General features: G+C 33.8%; 1 protein-coding gene across 4 annotated transcripts in view; it reads right to left on the bottom strand.

The window, feature by feature from the left end:
• The window catches only part of LOC124157355 (phospholipid-transporting ATPase ABCA1-like), a 127,789-nt gene that overhangs the window by 19,022 nt on the left and 89,039 nt on the right, over positions 1 to 19,728 (bottom strand). For 3 of the 4 annotated variants that reach the window (XM_046532015.1, XM_046532014.1, XM_046532016.1), the window contains 7 exons: positions 19,637 to 19,721; positions 18,372 to 18,497; positions 13,595 to 13,639; positions 8,880 to 9,148; positions 7,253 to 7,488; positions 6,995 to 7,142; positions 2,581 to 2,669 (listed from right to left, as the gene is read on the bottom strand). In XM_046532015.1, coding sequence (XP_046387971.1) covers positions 2,581 to 2,669; positions 6,995 to 7,142; positions 7,253 to 7,488; positions 8,880 to 9,148; positions 13,595 to 13,639; positions 18,372 to 18,497; positions 19,637 to 19,721 — 998 coding nt within the window. The remainder of the gene's footprint in view (positions 1 to 2,580; positions 2,670 to 6,994; positions 7,143 to 7,252; positions 7,489 to 8,879; positions 9,149 to 13,594; positions 13,640 to 18,371; positions 18,498 to 19,636; positions 19,722 to 19,728) is intronic. The other variant, XM_046532017.1, reaches the window with a different exon arrangement.

Raw genomic sequence — 19,728 nt, 5'->3', positions numbered from 1 at the left:
GAATGTCCTGGGCCAGATATCCCACTTGATATCTTAAAAAATGAACTAGACATGTTGCCTGAAGAAGTAATTTTCAAACAGTGGGTTCAAACCGATAGAGCAGAGCTCATTACACAGATAATGCCCAGTGAAGAATTTTTGTATTCTCTTGTTGATAAGCTTGTGCTTTTAAAATCCCATCACTTTATCTCAAAAGCTCAAGCTCAGTATTTCAAGGAAACAAAAGAAAATCTGACAGAAACCCAGTGTTTGGTGGTTGGTGACTTTGCCGAAAACTATACATTTACAGTTCAGGATGAGATTCAAAGTTTTCACTGGACTAATAAGCAAGCGACACTTCATCCATTTGTCATATACTTTAAAAAAGATGAAAAGTTATGTTGCAAATCAATTTGTGTAATTAGTGACCACCTTGCTCATAACACTACAGCTGTGTACACTTTTCAACATCACCTGATTAGGGAAATTAAAAATATCATATCTAACGCTGAAATGATCATTTACTTTAGTGATGGTGCAAGCGGCCAGTACAAAAATAAGAACAACTTCATTAACCTCTGTCAACATGAAAATGATTTTGGTGTACCAGCAGAGTGGAATTTCTTTGCCTCATCGCATGGAAAGAATTCTTGCGATGGGATAGGGGGAACAACAAAACGAGAAGTCACACGAGTTTCACTTCAAAGACCATACTCCAATCAGATCCTTACCGCGTATGATATGTACAATTACTGTTCAGAGAATATTAGTGGAATTAAATATATATTTGTTTCTTCTTCTGAAATTGAAAATATTAAAAAAAAACTAAATCAGAGATTTGCATGCTGTTTACCCGTAAAAGGAACAAGAACCTACCACAGATATGTCCCCATAAGTTCCAATCAAATAAGATGCTTTGTCACTTCGAAAGGGTCAGCATTTCATGATCATCAGACTACTGAATTTTCTAGCATCTAAGTTCATTGGGGAAAAATAACTGCGTGCACACTGCACTCAAGTGGTGTTTACAAATGTATCAGTAAGGTGAAGATTTAGACTTTTTGCATCTTGTAATCAATGTCCATTGTAATTTAAAATTAGAAAAAAAGATTATTTTATGCATGTAACGATTTATACAACATTTGACCATTGTCAATTGTATAAAATTGCAAGCCCTTTTTTTGAGAACTTAGTTCTTATTTTCTTGTAATGGTTGTACAAAGTGTTGTAGATGGGAGAATTTAAGACTACAGTTGCAAAACTCTCACTGACTTAATGACACATGATACTTGATATGTCAATTGAGAAAGTTTATTCACTTGCAAATGCATTCTTGCATATTTTTATATTCTACACATATTGATATGCATGGTTTTTTAGTACAATAGATGAAATAAATACTTTTTGTAAACATAAGTGCATTAACTTCTTGATATGTTATAATTCAATAGTTTTTTTGCTGATACAAAAGATTTCTAGTTATAAATCAATTTTTATTATTAATGTAAGGCAGACCTACATAAATAAATAAAATTTTATGTGTAAAGTAATTGTTTTAAATAAAAATTATTGCTAATTTAATTATTTAATCAAGCCCTTGTTTGCTAACTTGCACTGCATGAGCGCATGGAACGGTAGCGTTTTTTTCTGAAATTCACTGCTCCACTACTCTAAATGTAGGAGAGTCTCAGTCATAATTTTTTTTGGAGATGTTCTTATGTGTCTAAATAACATTTTGTAAAATTTTCGCTTGTTTTCACTCAGTCCCTTTTTAGATATTGACCTACGAAAATTGACGTTAAAAGGTTTTCAGCTATTTTTGATAGCCCGTATCAAAAAAAGGAGTGCCTTCTCAGAACTAAAACTTATGCTGCAAATAGTTATTTAAGTATTTAACACAGAAATAAAATTTGATTAGTGAGTCTCATTCCCAACATAAAAATTTTAGGTCTTAAAAAGTTAATATTGACAAATTTTTCCCGGGTTTTTGCAGAAAGAGTTTGACTGACTCTCTTTCATGATAGAGAAATTAAAACAATGAATTCCTATAGCTCATTTCATGCTAAACTCACTGGTTTTTGAATTATTCTGATATCTTTTAAAATAGCTTCGAAATTTAACTTTATGCAACCCACGTTTTTCATCAAAATTTGCCCAGCCGCCCTTTTAAAAATGGCTGCCAAAAAAAAAATATGGCTTCTAAATTTTTTTCAAATAGTGATTTGTGACTGCCTACCTATAGGGAACTCATGATTAAAAAATCAAGAAAATTAAAAATGTTGAGCAACATTGCCTGGGTGATTTGAAATGGATTGACCCTATACAGAGCATACGGCCATTAGGGATAGACTGATAAAAACAGTACTGATTCTGGCATCCAGTACGTAAATGAACACAAATCCCCTTTTTGCCCTCTAACTTCCTTCTTTCTGCTCCCCAATGCAAGGGGGCATATTATCATCATGAGTTTTTGGAACATTCAGTAACTACATAATTGTACAGGGTAGCCATGCTGACTGTAAAGACACCCTTTCATAAACTCAGGGAATAATTACTTATCTACAGAGAGAGAGAGAGAAATAGCTATAAAATTATACTTGCCTCATTTTGAAATAATCTTTACTTGTTTTCACCAGCCAGTCTGATACATTCCTCCCAGTCATATTCAGCATATAATCCCCAGTGCAAGCCTTTGTAAAGAAAATAATTAACTACATTTAAAATAGAGGAAAACAACCTTTAAGCAATACTTTCTTTCTTTAATCATTAAAAATCATGTAATTTATAAATAATTTGCATTTATCTATTAAGTCAGGGGAAACCTCAATACACCTCTATACTTTTCATATCACTAGAATATCTTTCAGCAAAACTACAGCAATCAAAATGGGCAGTGGTCTATTGATCCTCCGATTACCTTCTTTAGGGGCTTAAATATACATGCTAAATAAAATCAGTTTTCAAAATAAATCCACCTATACTTGATGCAGAGGTGTCACAAATAATGAGGGTATGATTGGAGAGCTTCCAATTTTTTTCTTATCTCTATCAAAAGTTTACCATGTCTGGAGTGCATATTTGCCACTGTCCGAGTATAAATTGACATTTAACATTTTTCATAGCCAGTGAAAAAATAAAAATTTTCAGCTCTGCTAAAAGCAGTACGCTCTTCCTGTAGGACTGCAAGAATTAATACAATTTACATGAGGTGAACACCAGCAAATGACATTCAAAGTCTTTAGAAAGTCTAGTAAAAGCAGGCACGGCAGGAATGATTGCCTGCTAAAAACCATTGCTGTGCTTCACTTGATGCCATAGATGTCATATCTATCTACTTCTTTTACAGAGATCTTTTAACTATCCATCCTATTCTATATTATGAAGGGACTTAGCATGATACATAGTATTAAAGTAAATAAACATGTGACAGACTTTGAAGCTTTCATCACATTGATTGGTAGTAGAGGCACCAATTTTTTTTGTGAAAAGCAAAATCTCGGAGTCCAGATAAACATGCTATCTATACGTATAAAATGAAATTGAAAGTCGTGTTAGTTACACCATTTATACCTCGAGAACGGCTGCACCGATTTTAATGATATTAGGTTCTTTGGATTCGTCTCAGGACCAGATAACAGAATAAACACTAAAAAATAGGAAAAGTTCACAAAAAAATTAATCTCGATCTTAATGGTATTTTTTTAGTAGTTGGTAACACTGCAAAAGCTGTCAAGTCGGTCAGAACTAGATGATTTGTTTTTATCATTTGATTTATGACTGAGCTTCATAACAAAATTAAACACATATAAGTAGTTATAAAACCTATTAAAAATATCAAAATAGGTAATATTATAATAATTTATTTTTAGCTAAGGCCAGCTTGAGTTGAGTTCTCAACAAACACATCATGACCGTGTGTGTAAATAAATCTCCAAGCTTGACTATCGTTTATGATCATGTTCCAGTCAACGAATCGAGCAAATTGTTGATATATCCTCATTGCAGTATAATTACTATTGTGTATTGTGTTGTGTATCAAAGCTCTATCTGGTGTCCCCCAGGGGTCACATTTAGGACCAATTCCATTTCTAATTTTTATTAATGATATTGGAACTGTAATTAAACCTGTTAATTATCTTATGTATGCTGATGACATAAAGTTGTTTCACACTATAGACTCTTCACACTATAGACTAATCTTAATGGTATTTTTTTAGTAGTTGGTAACACTGCAAAAGCTGTCAAGTCAGTCAGAACTAGATGATTTGTTTTTATCATTTGATTTATGACTGAGCTTCATAACAAAATTAAACACATATAAGTAGTTATAAAACCTATTAAAAATATCAAAATAGGTAATATTATAATAATTTATTTTTAGCTAAGGCCAGCTTGAGTTGAGTTCTCAACAAACACATCATGACCGTGTGTGTAAATAAATCTCCAAGCTTGACTATCGTTTATGATCATGTTCCAGTCAACGAATCGAGCAAATTGTTGATATATCCTCATTGCAGTATAATTACTATTGTGTATTGTGTTGTGTATCAAAGCTGTATCTGGTGTCCCCCAGGGGTCACATTTAGGACCAATTCTATTTCTAATTTTTATTAATGATATTGGAATTGTAATTAAACCTGTTAATTATCTTATGTATGCTGATGACATAAAGTTGTTTCACACTATAGACTCTTATGCAGATGCTCTTGTACTTCAAAGATGTCTGACAAATATTTCCGAATGGTGTAAAATGAATGCCTTGCATTTAAATATTAGTAAATGTAATGTACTAACCTTTTGTAAATCTAAGATTCCGGTTCTTGTCGATTACTCTATGTCTGGACAAGACCTTGTTAGAGTGAATCAGAAACTTGACCTGGGAGTAATATTTGACCCTGATTTAACTTTTAACAGCCACATTGAAGTTACAATTACAAAAGCTTACAAAACTCTCGGCTTCATTTTTCGCAATTCCAGAGACTAATAATATGGCTTGTGTTAGACTCCTATACATCACCCTAGTTAGACCGATTCTGGAATATTGCTCTATGATTTGGTTTCCATTCTATCATAAATATGAGTTAGGCCTAGAGAAGGTTCAAAATAAATTTCTTAGATTTGTGGCCTTTAAGGCCGGAATGGTAAGGGAAAGTGGTGAATATGACAATATTTTGAAAGTACTCAATATCCACACCCTTTCTGCACGTAGAAAACAAATAGGACTAATATTTTTACACTCATTGCTTAATAATCACATTAAGTGTTCTTATCTTTTATCATTAATTAACCTAAGGGTTCCATCAGTTCACTCCAGATGTCACTTCCTTTTTCATATTCCGCATTTGAGAACCAATTACATGTTTCACCTACCAGTTTTTCAGATAATGTGGGATTTTAACAAACATTGTAACTCATCAGATATTTTTCATTTATCCCAAAATGCATTCAAAAAATTTGTTCGCCAAAATGTGTAACTTTACTTTCATTTGTATTTTATTTCAATGTAACAATTTCTATGGTAATTTTTTGTAAAAGGACATTTGTCCGTATAATAAATATTATTATTATTATTATTATATGTGAGTGCTTAAATAAAACTGATAATCAATGTAATTCACGCAACTATTCTCTAAGGAAAAAAATTCAAAGCAGAGGAAGTTAATTCCGAGGATTTCCATGATTCCAACTGATATATGCCCTTTGAGTTCATGCAAATTAAATTTCCAATCTGCAATGCATTCACAATGACGATTATCTAATCACAAGGCGAGTGTTCATGGTCTGAATCTAGAAAACCCACATTTTTCTCAAGGTCAATTATATGTGATATTTTGGCGAGTTGAAAACCATCAGCTTTATTTGTCCTTGCGCGTGATAACAAAAGAAATGATATTGCATATAAGAAGACGCTTGGCTCAAGAGAATAAACCCGAATGTGAAGGGTAAACCAGGGCAACTTAATGCGGTGCATTTTTCCGAACCGAGTTATAACTAGTGCGCCACAAGTTAAGACCTATTAATGCTGCTCCATTGGGGCTATTTTCACGAGATTTTGAGTGTCAGTCAAGTATTGGTCTAGCATTGCGTGAACTTGCCCCAAGAACAGGGAAAGTTTACGCAACAGATTTGGACCTAAAAACCTTTTTTTACGGTTAAAAACGCAAATAGCCCAACATATGAATGAATCAATTTTGACTTTATTAACGGCTTTAAAAAACTATGCCTAAAATTTCCTAAGCTAAAATATGAAAATAAGTAATTTCATAGCGAAATATCCTCATACACGTGCCCGGGCTACCTTTTATAGATAAACTGAATTTTAAAAATGCCTTTCCAACGAGCCATTATAATATGTACTTATTTTTGTAGGTTTATTGAGTTATTTTATTTTATTATAAAAATTCAAAAATTATTAAAATGGGAATAGCTGCTCTTAATTTATAAATGGTAACTTAACTTTTCATTGATTATTAGGCAGTACGAAGTTTGCCGGGTCAGCTAGAATAATATATATAATAAAATGTGTTTACATGGTTGAGATATCGACTTGATGACAACGTTAAAATTTATCTATAGGCACATCAGCGTTTGCTCATGATATTACAATTATGGGTACAAATATTGTTGAAATAGACTGTACTTTCATGAATAAAACCAGCATCAAAAGATTGTCATCATACCCTTTGAAAACCTTTTCATTTCGTAAAATAGTGGAGCTGACATAAAACGCATCAGAATTATAGAGAAAAGATACTGATAGAATACTGGTGACAAGAATGCAACACACAGCAGTTAAAAGCATTGGACAATTGTATCATCAATTAAATTAATGTTATGTGAAATGCATTGATAGTAAATGTGAGAAAGCACAAAATGCACTCAAATTAACCAGTCTCAAGCAGGTCTTGCTCTCAAATCTCTGGTACATGAATAGCAATACATATTCATTTATACACCAGGCTTCGTGGAGCAGAATGATGCGCTTGAGGCTTTCTGATGAATAAACTGATTTTACCTCTGCCTGAGGAGGATGAGGCCCACCAGCTCCAGCAGGGCACTGCTGACTACCAATTGCACAGGAACAATCTGGAGATGTTATATTACCAGGATCTGGTTTAGGCTTGGGATACCAATGATCAGCTCCTCCACGACAAGAAGAATCTCTAATGGAAAAGCAAGTACAATGGGATGTAGTGAAATGAGCAACAGGTAAAATTATGGATTTAGGCAATACTAAGGCATATGTGCATGCTTACAATAGATGCCTCATTACCTTTTTCCATTGTCATGAATGATACACTTGGCGCCCATACCAGTGTCTCCAAGTAATCCCCCCTCAAATATCTGGGCTGTTGAGTTTGTAATGGATGGATTTACATTGGAAAAAAATACGTAGTTTGGTGGACCATAGAGCCAAGGAGAAAGAGGGAGTGGAGGCTCTTGGCGAAGCCCAGGCTGGAGGACAGTAAATACCAAAGCCAAGCAAACAAAGATGGCCGGCAGGACAATCTGTTGTAAGAGAATAAAAATTTATAAGTGGAAATAAGTGCTGTAAATGAAATTCCCAGCCAAAAATTTTAAGAGTTATCTTGCTAAAAACCACAAAACAAATATGATAAACAAATTATTTTCACATTGATTTCAATTGGAATGAATTGTGACCACAAAAATTTACTGTTCGTCCATGTATAATACATATATACCTATTTAACACATCTATTACTTCTATCCATTTTTCAACTACACTGCAAGTAAGTGTGTATTCAAAGTTTCTTCAGTCAAATTTCTGAGTAAAAAAATAAAATGAGCATTATGAATAACACAAGAAATTTGCAATACTTTTTCTGGTAATAAATAATATATAGATTACAGTTAAATGGGTTATTGTAAGCACCAATCGAGTGCTTCACCATCAAAAATTTTATAAGAAAATGGAAGAATCCAATTAGGATTTTTTTCTCATTCCAATAAATTCCAAGCTCGGCTAAAAGACTTGGATAGACTCCTCATGAGAGGCAAAAAGAACTTATTAACCAGGAAGCATGATCATTTCCTCTGAAACAATATGAAAATGCAAAACAGTTCATATAAATAATAGAAATATATATGTTCATATAAATAATAGAAATGAATAGAATAGAAAATAATATAGAAGTGTAAATGAGTAGAGATTTATATAAATTGCAAGCAAGATTTTAATTCCATAAAAATAATATGCCATGAAAGAGTTTCTTATACACTCTAAATTAAACAATTTCTCATCAAATGACAAAATACAATAATAAAACCAAAATTAAAATTGACAAAAACTGACACCACACATTGAACTCAAAAGACAGACAAACAAGGGAATGCACTGTCATTAATACTATTAATACTGGTTTTGGAGAAAGTATTCAGACAGCTCCCAATAAATTCTGGAAGAAAAAAAAAACAAACAGACTAACCAAATATGTCGCTTTTGCCAATGAGTAGGCTTCAATCCCAAGAAAAAAATGTTATAAAAAAGAGACTATCATCAATCATTTCTTGCCATTCAAATCATACTAATTTATGAAATGATAGCTACACTCAAAGTAATGTAGAACATAAAATTAGGCTACTAACTTTTGTAACTACATTGAAAATTATATGCCGACCCCTCATACAGCTTGGCAATCATAAATTGTTGAATAGCAAAAAAAAAAGACATCTCCTATAATGTGGCAACCTTATTTTTTCACCATAATTACATATGTGCATCATTAATCTGTGGGGATATTAGGCACAGCTACTACTTTAAATTAAAGAGCCAGATTGCAGAGATAAGTGATTATGAATTTCACATCTTCCTCTACTGTCTCACACAATAATTATTGCAAGTTAAGGGAAATATACAGAATAATAAGTAGCCAACTAACCTCAAAGAAAAGTGCTTTTGGATTCCTTTTAGTTCGATGAAAACGTTTTGCCAGCAATGCGGTAAATTGTTGGTAGAGTAAACGGTTAGAACTTAATGTTTCATATTCTTCTGATTCCAAAGTTTTTGTTGAATTACCAAGATTGGAACAAACAACAGGGACTTTGCTCCCATCCAAATGAAGACTCAATCTCCCCTTATGCTCCAGACTTTCACTATCCAGAGCTAATGAATTCACAGCACCATTCTCAGCAGTTGGTATATCCTGGTCTGCAAATTATAAGTGTTAATTCTTATTAAGATTGCAATATCAGCCAAAATAATGGCCAAAAAGTGAAACTGGTATTTGATGATATTTAGCAAAGGTTGCACCAATGTCTTGGATGTGCAGTTTTTCCGCCATTTCATTCCAAGAGAAAAATGCATATATTCCAGATTTTTTCAATGCTTCACCGCAAGAAAAAGTTAAAGAAAGTATTCGACTCCAAATAATTTTGAGAAAAATTAAGAGCCTTCTTTTTTCGGCTCAAAGAAAGACATTATTGAAAGGAGTTGCCCACAGGATTTAAATTCAACAAGTATTCGGATTTTATTCCTTGTAATGTAACTTTAAAAGTCAAGAATAAAAACAAAGGCAAATATGACATGAACTTGCTAACTCACTACTGTAATTCACATTTTCTGCCAGCCTATTGCCAAGCCAAATTTTGAGGACCTACCATTAAATATTTGATTAATATATAAAACCAGTACACTAAAGTCAGTCACATTCATGTTACTAATGTTAGTCTACAGATTTTCCTTATAAAACCACAAATAATTAAGACATCTTCACCTAAAAAGGTTCAACATGCACTCATCACAATATTAGCTATTATTTCTAATTTATAATATGACATTAGTTAATCAATATATAATTTATAAAAAAGTATATGTACTTGTTAATTAAAATGGATGAAGAGGCAAATGTTAGTTTATTAAGTTATACATATTAACTTATCCTTTATTAGTAAATGCCCTATAGGATCAGTCAAACTCATGGCTCAATTCCTACCTTGATAACAAAAATACATTAGACGCTACACCTCTAATATTATTAGCTCACATTAAATAAAAAAAGCTAACAAATTAAAATGCAAACCCTGCTTAAGTAATGATGAAGTGTATCATGCATTCATGGAGCATGGCCTTTATTCTCTTAAACGGCTACCTTGAAAACGTAAATATGTCTGTATCAAATGGAAAGATGACTGCCCACACTAGCTGGTCAACTAACCAAACACAGCATGTAAATGTCAAACACGTGATCAGCTGAGGGCAGAGAAGCTAACTATAGAAGGAAGGTAATTACTGTAAGGTAGTAAATGAGATTCACTCATAAATTAATGAACAGGTTTATGACCCTGATGAGTTAAAAGTATATTGGTATTAAATGTTATATGTATTAGTTTTAGTTATAACCTTTATGAAGTAGCACATGTTTATATTTTTTAAATAGCACTTTATGTTTTCCGATTATGGACTATAGATATGGAATCTACAGAGTCCTACGCAATTACTGTTGAGGAAAAAATAAAATGATGAATAAGTGACTTTTAGTGGACTTCAGCTCTTGATTTATTTGAAACAATCAATTTTTTGATGATTTAAAGAGCCTACACAATGAGATACAAGAAGGCTGAAAAAATGAACTGACATGATTTGAGAAACTAGAGAAGGATTCTCTTGAAGTAGGAACAACATCAGAAGATTAAACTTAATTCACTTGCACATCGTCTGTTCCATAACTGTTAAGTTGCACCAATAAGGTTGAGAATTCTGCCAGTAATCCTGACATTATTCTTCTAAACCTACCTATCTCCAAATCACAGATAATCCATATGGCAACATACACATTAATTACTTAAAAGATTTATAGCAAATTTTTTGGGTGGAACTTGGAAAAGGATCTTTCATTCATGATGGAAAAGTTCCATCATACCTCACCCGAAACAACCAGATTCAGTTGATAAGCCTTCTACCATGGATACCAAAGTCATCAGATAAACATAATTAAGCAATCAGCAGGAATTTAAAATCTTCCCAATGCCTGTCCACTATGATAACAGTTACCCTAAAATCATACCTTGATACCCACACCTGCCTACCACTACTGCTTCAGGACTAAAATATCATAACAGAAGGCCAAATTTAATATATGTACTTACTACACTTAATGTGATAATTTCCAATTCATATATGCATAATTATAAACCTTCTGATATGCATTTACTTTTACCATGTAAATGGGTAAAAATCTGTAAATTAACCACATGTTTCTTTTATGTACTTTTCCAGTTAGCCAAAAAATTTCTTACTAGAGCAACTTGTAATGTACGTCCCATCAACAGTTGGCCTGGATCTCAGCTGTGCCCATTCATATTTCAGCCTCCTTGATTGTACATATTTATATGAATTACATGAATGCAATCGTTTATGCACATGGGTAAATGTACCCAAAATCAATAAATTTTTCCACCCAATAAATACACACTCATGCAAATGATTGTATTTACAATAAAATAAAGGTCCTAAATGAACGTCACACTATAGAAAATATAGAAGCATATATATACAAATAGAAAAAAATCACAAATGCAAACATGAAAATAAAATATATTCCAACTAATATTTAAAGTTCAATTGCGATAACTAGGCTGATGATCAGGAGTCCCACCCAGAAATGGATGGGCAGCATTAAGTCTGGGGAGGGAATTACAATATCAAATTTTCAGTTAAAAAATGAAGAGGACTGACAGAAATAGCTCACTATGCATGAAGTATGGTGGACAGATACTACTCCCTCTAATGAGTTGCCATAAAGCGTGGTTTATGCAAATGAGCTCCACACAGGGCTGTCACTATGGAGTGAACTTTATAGCTGCTAATAATGTCAAATAAAAGCAATGTACTACAAAAAACTTTCACCTATTCTTTCGCACAATTCAGAATCTGCCATGTATTTGATTTAAATTAATATGATTTGAGATTACAAAGATAAACATGGAGTTTTGTATTGCAGCCAATACAGCCATTCATAAAACTTAGGATGGTATTTTGCACCAAAATTACTTATTTATATTTCTTACGTCAAGTTTTCTCACTCTCAAAATAAGAAGGTAAGTATTGACATAGATTATTGAATAAATAAAGCTAGAGATTGTAGAAATTTTTCAATTTTTACTCATAGGTGAGAATCTAAAATTGTGAGCCATTCCAAGGATGATAATTAGGACAGTAACCCTTTCAGGCTAGAGCAAAAATTGTGAAACCACACACTGCCTATCAAGTACCTATCTGACATCTGTATCATTTCCACCAACTGTCAGTATGACCTCAGTTGACTACATCAATATGCCTATGAGAATCACCAAAGAGGAGGATTAAAAGAAAATACCTACAATATTTTATTTTACAAATAATAGTATCAGTTAGAAAAAAATATGCATGTAATTTTTTTGTTCATTCCTTTGTCCTGTAATTCTGGGAGACCACAAAAACACTTAAAAAACCAAAAAGAATTCAGTAGAAAGAAATGTATTAGAGATGAAATATTTTCAACTGAACAGAAAATGTTGACGATGCAACGTATTTAATCTTTTAGCTGGGATATTAATCTCAAGAATATTTAATCGTACACGAGGAGCAATTGAATTCATGTGAAGTACCATTGATTCAATGAAAGGCCCTTTCTTCCAATTACAGCAAAATTTTCTGTGATATCTAGCTTTAATTATTTAACAATCAGTGTCAATGATTAACCTCTTAATTTGAGAGGATTCAACCTTAACAAAAGAAATAAATAAGTCTCATTTTGGTTCAAAATGCTATCCTAAGTTTTACAAATGCCTTTTTTGGCTGCAATACGCACAGAATCAAACAGAAAAACTATTATTAATTGACTTCCTAAACCCTAGGTAGAATAGGATTATTTCCCACAAGCGATGGAATGAATGAGTATATAAATGATGATTAGAAATACCAATTATGTGCATGGAAATATGTATAGGCAAACCATGATGACAAATGATGGCAATGCACAACAAAAGGTTAATTGGTTGATGAGAATAAATTTCAATAAAAAAATTGATTTTCAGAAATTACAACACCAATTTACTTTTTTTCTGTAAGCAGTATTGAATTATTCACCATTAAAGCATTTACTTTTCCTTCAACTTAATATTTCAAACATTCACAACACTATAATAAAAAATTTGGTAATTGAAAAAATTCCCCTATAGTACTCAAGGAAGAGGAGATACAGTCAGAGCCAATGAACACCCAAAATTCTTGTGATATTTTGCTAAGGAGAAGTGGAGAAGTGGAAATTAATTCATTTATGTTATTTCAGTTTAGATAGCTTTTAGGCCAGATGCTCCTTGTAACATTACTTTTGTACAATTGAATAGATGGGGTTGATTTAATTCATAATGTACATATTTACACATTTTAAAGCATGGGAAATATCATTTCAACGCTCAATAAGGACCTCGGGTGCATTTAAATAACTTCACCACATGCAACAAAGAAGAAGCCAGGAATAAACATTAGTGCAGCACATACAAGCCTATAAAAAAGAATGGTGCAGAAACTCATTTTAAAGCAGCTGCGATTGCTTTCATCATGCAGGTTAATCAAAATAATTTAAGAAAGCACAAATTGTGCCATTTAACTCACAGGTTACATGATTGCCTTTATATTGAATGACAATTTGCTTTTTAGCTGCAAACAAAACAAAACAGGGAATCAAATTACAATAAAATTGGAACTACTAAAAAGCTATACCTGATTTGGCATCACCTAGATCATATTTCCATTAAACCATACTTAGATACAATTTAATAACAGATGTCAATAGATAATACATACATCTGTAATAAATTGAATGAAGTTACCCTGCTGAGGCCACATCAAAAGGAAGCACCAACAGTACCTCTCTTGCATATGCCATTTGTTTTCATGTGTGTATAAACTCATATATATGATCAAATTATTTAAATAGCCACCTTTTTAGATTATGAATATAGATAATTTAGAAATTCCTTCTGATTTGAAAAAAAAACAAGTTAAACAGCAGGGAAACCTGATTCATTTTTGACTGATAGAAAAATTATACGTAGTGTTTATTATGATAGTCACATGTACCCTCAAATCATTAGATGTCGAGGGAAGTGAATGACAAGTACAATATGATACACAATGACAGTGATTTGAAAATTGTAAAAAATATGGAAATAGCATTAATATTTTTACCCTAATCTGTTTACACTGCTGAACTATAGTGTCACTATAAAAAGAGAGAGTATTTATGAAACCACTACAGGAGTATGTATTCCTCTGCTGGGGAAAATTTCTTTTACGATTTTCAAATCATCTTACATCTCAACTGATAAGAAAAAATAGGTTAATTCACTCCTAAACTGAGGCTTGTCTTGTAACTATGGTTAATGGCTAATCCTGATTTAAGATATACACTAGCTCTGATTACATCAGGTGCAGTACATGCCCTAAAGAGAATGTGTTTATGACCAAAATAATAAAATTACTGCTCAGGGCAAAATTAAGAGAGGAAGATCCATCAGTAGCTTAAATACATATTGAAGCAACTCTTAAAATTGGGGAATCCTACTTGAATTTTGGTACAAGCATATGACTATTCCCCTGTAAAATTTTTCAATTTACATTGAATAGTGGGTTCCTCTCCAAGAGTCTAATGCCAAGCATACTGCCTTTGCCTTCATAAAAATTAAATACATAAATCCTTTTTTGGGTATGGTCTGAGCAAATGATGAGCCAAAAATTTCGACATAATTTACTGCCATGGACTTTTCACTGAAGATTTACTTTTCTCAGCAGACTTAAATGAAAAATTGACTGTTTTCTAGGAGACAATTTGTGAGTTTAAAATTTCAATTGAGTACATTTCTTGAAAGCAGTCAGCAATTTGTATGACAAAAAACAGCATAGCCATTCTGAAGTTGAATTCAACATGGTGATCTGGACCAAAAAATTTTTGAACAGCCTTATAGGTCATTCTTCTGCTAAGGGTTTTCCATACTTCCCCCCTAACTCCTCTAAAGGGAGCTCCTCCTTACCCCACACCAAACATGCCATGAACTGTGGGTCGATCATTTTCTTCCCCCCCCCCCCCCCCCCCCTGTGGTAAAGTCGACCCAAGCATCAACAAAGAAGATGACTACTTACAGGTAATGGTAAGCACTCTGCAGGAAAATTTTCATACTTTTCACTATTAACACATTAAACTTGTTCAGTAAATTGGATATCAATCTGTATGTTTTACTATTTGAATCTTATTTTTTAATTAATCTATTATTTTAGCAATGTTGGACATCCAGCAATGTAAATCATAATTTTTCCCCATTTGTAAAAGTTCATAAAAATTCACCATTTCAATTGAAATCCCCTTCAAAACTTATTCTTCTTTAACTTCTAGACCACTAACCCACTTTCAAACAATCCAGTTAGTGAAATCTTGGAAAATAATTCCTAGACCCTAACACTTTGTGCAGGTTTAACAGCATAACTATGCAACAGACTTTATGAAAATGTAGGTGACAAGATATGATTGCTTTGGCCCAATCAACCTCCAACCTAGTTACCCTTAGCAAAGACTATCAATTGATATATGCTAAGCATCTCTAGATGCTTTCATGTATTAGAGGCTTATTCAGGTTTTATCTAGACACATACAGAGAAGCAAATTGCCAGCAATCACCAGCCTTCCACCAACAGAGGCATACAGAAAGAAAGGCAGAGGTGGATCCAACCATGAGGAAGGGGAGTATGTGCTAAGCTGAGCAATCAAAACTTCCCCAAAATTTCTTCCCCCCGTTCAACCCTATACTGCTTGATTATCCAAATTCCAGCACACAATCCAGTTTGTCTCTGGCATGCTTCCCTCAGTAAAATCTCACATCCACCCCTTAAGGAAGCTTAGTCCAGATCAAGAGCACATGAACTGAGATGAAAAACAGACAAGGACATGACCTGACACTTGCCTAATCAAAATGAAAGAGGAAATGAAGCTTGGAATTTGTAATCCAATATTTTGCCTTGCCCCTCATTTACTCCATAAAGTTAATGCTGATATACCATTTAAAAAGACAGGCTTAATCTTGCTTCTAAATTAAATCATTTTGAAGCAAAATTCATGGCTTTGTGAAATAATGGCATGAAGAGAAACTACTCAGTATTTATCTTAATCTATAAGAAGTCATGAAATTAAAAATACCGTATTTGCACGAATCTAAGACGAGGTTTTTTTCCCTCGCAACTCCTGCGGAAAAGAGGGTTCGTCTTAGAATCGGATGCAAAATTTTTGTTGTCAAGCGGGTTGCATAATTTACGTCGGAACAATTATGGACACCTGAGGTTGCCACCTGATAGTAATACAACGAAAAATCAACGCCAAAAATAGCTTAACAGTAATTTAGCATATTTAATTTTGCGTTCAAGTAAAAAAAATTCCATTTTTGGGCAGCAGGCAAAGATTCGGCGCGTGCCGATCAGTCGCCAGGTGCACTTCTGCCGAGTCTGCGAGATTGCCTGCTTTACCCTGGGTTCAGCTCCATTCAAGTTAAAGCTCGATCAACTCACAAAATGTTCGTGTGATTGGTTACAATTTTCCTAAATTGTAACGTTAAAGCCTCAATGCCGTAGTGGGATAAACTGCTACAAAGTCGTCGCATTTTTCTCAGAGCAACGGTAAGATGGCAACATGATTTGCCTCTGATTAGAGAAATCGATTTAGTTGTGATTCCGTGCCTTTCAGAGTATTACGATGGCAGAGAAAAGAAATTATTACACTGCCGCTTTCAAAAGAAAAGTTATTCAGTGGAACTCCGATCTATCGTACCCGTATTGATCATTTTACCGCATTCATCGTTCGCCGTTTCTGGTCACAAATAAGGTTCCATATAGACAATGTAATTTTTTCCCGCATCTCAAAAGAGTCGTTTTTCCGCATTGATTGTTTGAAGATCGTGGTCCCGACGTATAATTTTCCCACATCAATCTTTTGACGAAAATGAGACGAAATAAATACAATGTGTCATTTATGGCTAATAACTACAGGCACATAGATTAAATATTCCCCACGAAATGAAATTACCATTGGGAGAAGCTAAAAGCCTTGGGGTAGTAGCATAAGCGCATTTCCCAAGATCCGCTATCCACCTCCATACATCTCTCGCCTCCCCCCTCTGACGCTTTCCTCTTCTCCAAAATCAAACAAAAGGTCCCAGCTAGCGCAGGGATCGTATTACGAAGACCTTAGCTTCGAAAAAAATATCAAGTTACATGAGAACAATAGAAACGCGTTTCACGCCCCCTTTTCTCACCCACTGACCTTTTTCAGCCTACTTGCTTCAAAGTTCCCGGTTTCTGGAGGTCAACCGCTGCATCCAATCACCTATTAGCTCATAAGGTGTCTAACAATGAATTTCGGTAATTGGTATTATTCTTTTATTAGGCTGGAATATTTGCAATGTGCTCGTAATTCAAAAAAGAACGAGACCAAACACGACGTATTTCTAACGTTATTTAAGCATTTTTAAGCAAGGAATTAGTTGGAAAACTACGATGGTGGTTTTTGGCGAAACTCGATATCCTCGTTGCTGAGCTTCTCGGCAGTTAATGCGGCATTTTTTCCGAAAACAGGATATCAGGTTATTATCAGTTATCAATTTACGAGTTATACCGTAAGTCTCACTTGTCAGAGTTACTGAGGAAGGGATCTTCTCAGGATATTTTGTTCCTCCCTACTAACAATCCGAATTCATCCGCCCATTTGACGCTACGCTAATTAGAGAAGAATGGGTAAGTTGCCCTATCTTTGGGACAAAAAATTTCATGGCGCAGTCATATGGTCATGCTTCACCCCCTGCAGTATGCTCTGTGTACGCCGAACGAGATAGCATAGCTCGTACGAGTGGTTACCTACTTTCCAGGGTGGCTTGCCTTCATACCACGGAGTGTTTTCCGTGTGGGTTTAATAAAGTCAGGTTTCATTTTCACTAGTTTAATTTTATTCGTCTTCGGACCATGGCCCCTCCGAAGAAACTATTAGTCGAATCAACAATAAGACCTAAGTGTCTCGATTAAGTACCAATATTCCTGTCATTACGCGCCAAAAATTCTGCGTTTCCTGGGACATAGGCAACATAGCCAAACATTCGCGCATTGATTGTTTTCCCCTAGAAAATTTTTTTCCCATAGTGGAGTTCCAAAAAAGGGGGTCTTAGAATCGTGTTCGTCTTAGATTCGTGCAAATACGGTAGTTTACTAAAAACATATTTTCTATAATTATATTGAATGATTTATGAAAGCTCAATTTGAATTTGTTGTGCTTTTATCACACACTAACATTCAAAATCATTTAATACAGCTAAATGAATTTTTTTAAATGAAAAACCACTTTCAGATACCTGCTTACCTGATTCTCTAATCAAATTATTTTCATATGACAGAGAGTTCTTAGTGCACAATTTACGCAGCATTTTCCTGAGATCCAAAAGATCTCTCCATCGAGATATCTTGAGATCCTTTGCTATTCCAGTACCTAGGGAGGAAAAGAAATATTTTCATACATAATAAAACTAGATCATTCGCAAAAAAAACAAAATTGATTACCAGAAGAATAGAACAAATAAATTACAATCCTAAACATTTAAAAATTTTATTCAATTGCCACAAAAAGATTTTGTTCAATTTTTCAAACTGTTATCATGGGATGCATAAGTTGCACAGATAATGAATCCTTGATATTTTGATTAACTGGAAATGAATAGCATGTGCAAGTCAATGATAGCAAATCACAAACATTATCCTGGTTGATATATCTAGCTTGAGCTGATTTAGGAAAAGGGGAAAGCAGTCAAGAGCAAGGACTACTGGACTCTGAGCTTAGAATTCCTTGCAGTATAAATTGTACTGAGGAATATACATCATTGTCTGGGATCTAGAGCAAATGATTACTTGAATCAAACACATACATCAGTAAAAATGGAACCTGAATCCATTGTTCCCGCATTCATCATTTTCCTGCATTTATCAATCGCAACTCATTGTCCCAAATAAAGTTTCATACAAGCAATGTAATTTTTCCCCCATGTCTATCATTCCCCAGAGCAGTGGCGCAGTGAGGGGGGAGCCCTCCTCGGAAGGTATAAAGCACCCCCCAGAACTCAGAAAAATTTTTAAGTTTAATCCATTTTACATGATTGGATTAATAGAACTTATAGAGTATTGTTTTCCCACACTGATCATTTGCAGATCATGGTTATGTATTATTTTTGTGCATCCATCATTTAACAAAAATGAAACAAACTATTTACAATGTGTCATTTAAGGTTAAGTACGACAGAGACTTAGCGTTCAAGCAAGACTTGATTTACTCATTAATCCTAGTTGAGCTTCCTCCAGCATTTTTTTCTGAAAACAGAATATCAGGTTACAATTTCCAATTTTGCAAAAAACAAATTCCCATTCACACTGATTGAGAGTCACCATTAGTGAAATATTTACGAGCATAATTACTAACACGAAATAAAATAAAGAGAGAGGAAGCATGCATATTTTGCATGAGCATTCTATAATTGTATTTAAGCCGATCATTTGTTTTTATTTCTAGAGTTGAATAAATATAAGTCGCGATGAAAAATTACATTTTTCCTAGCTACACTTTAACTGTAAACTCACCAGAGAGATTCACATCAATTCCATGACTGGTTTCAAAGCCACCATCTTCCACTTTATCACCTTCCTCAGTAACTTTAAGGAAAATCTAAAAT

This window comes from Ischnura elegans, chromosome 4 (genome assembly GCF_921293095.1).
Source record: "Ischnura elegans chromosome 4, ioIscEleg1.1, whole genome shotgun sequence".
NCBI lineage: Eukaryota > Metazoa > Arthropoda > Insecta > Odonata > Coenagrionidae > Ischnura > Ischnura elegans.
The sequence above is the reverse complement of the archived record's forward strand: the minus strand, read 5'-3'. Positions and strand labels throughout refer to the sequence as shown.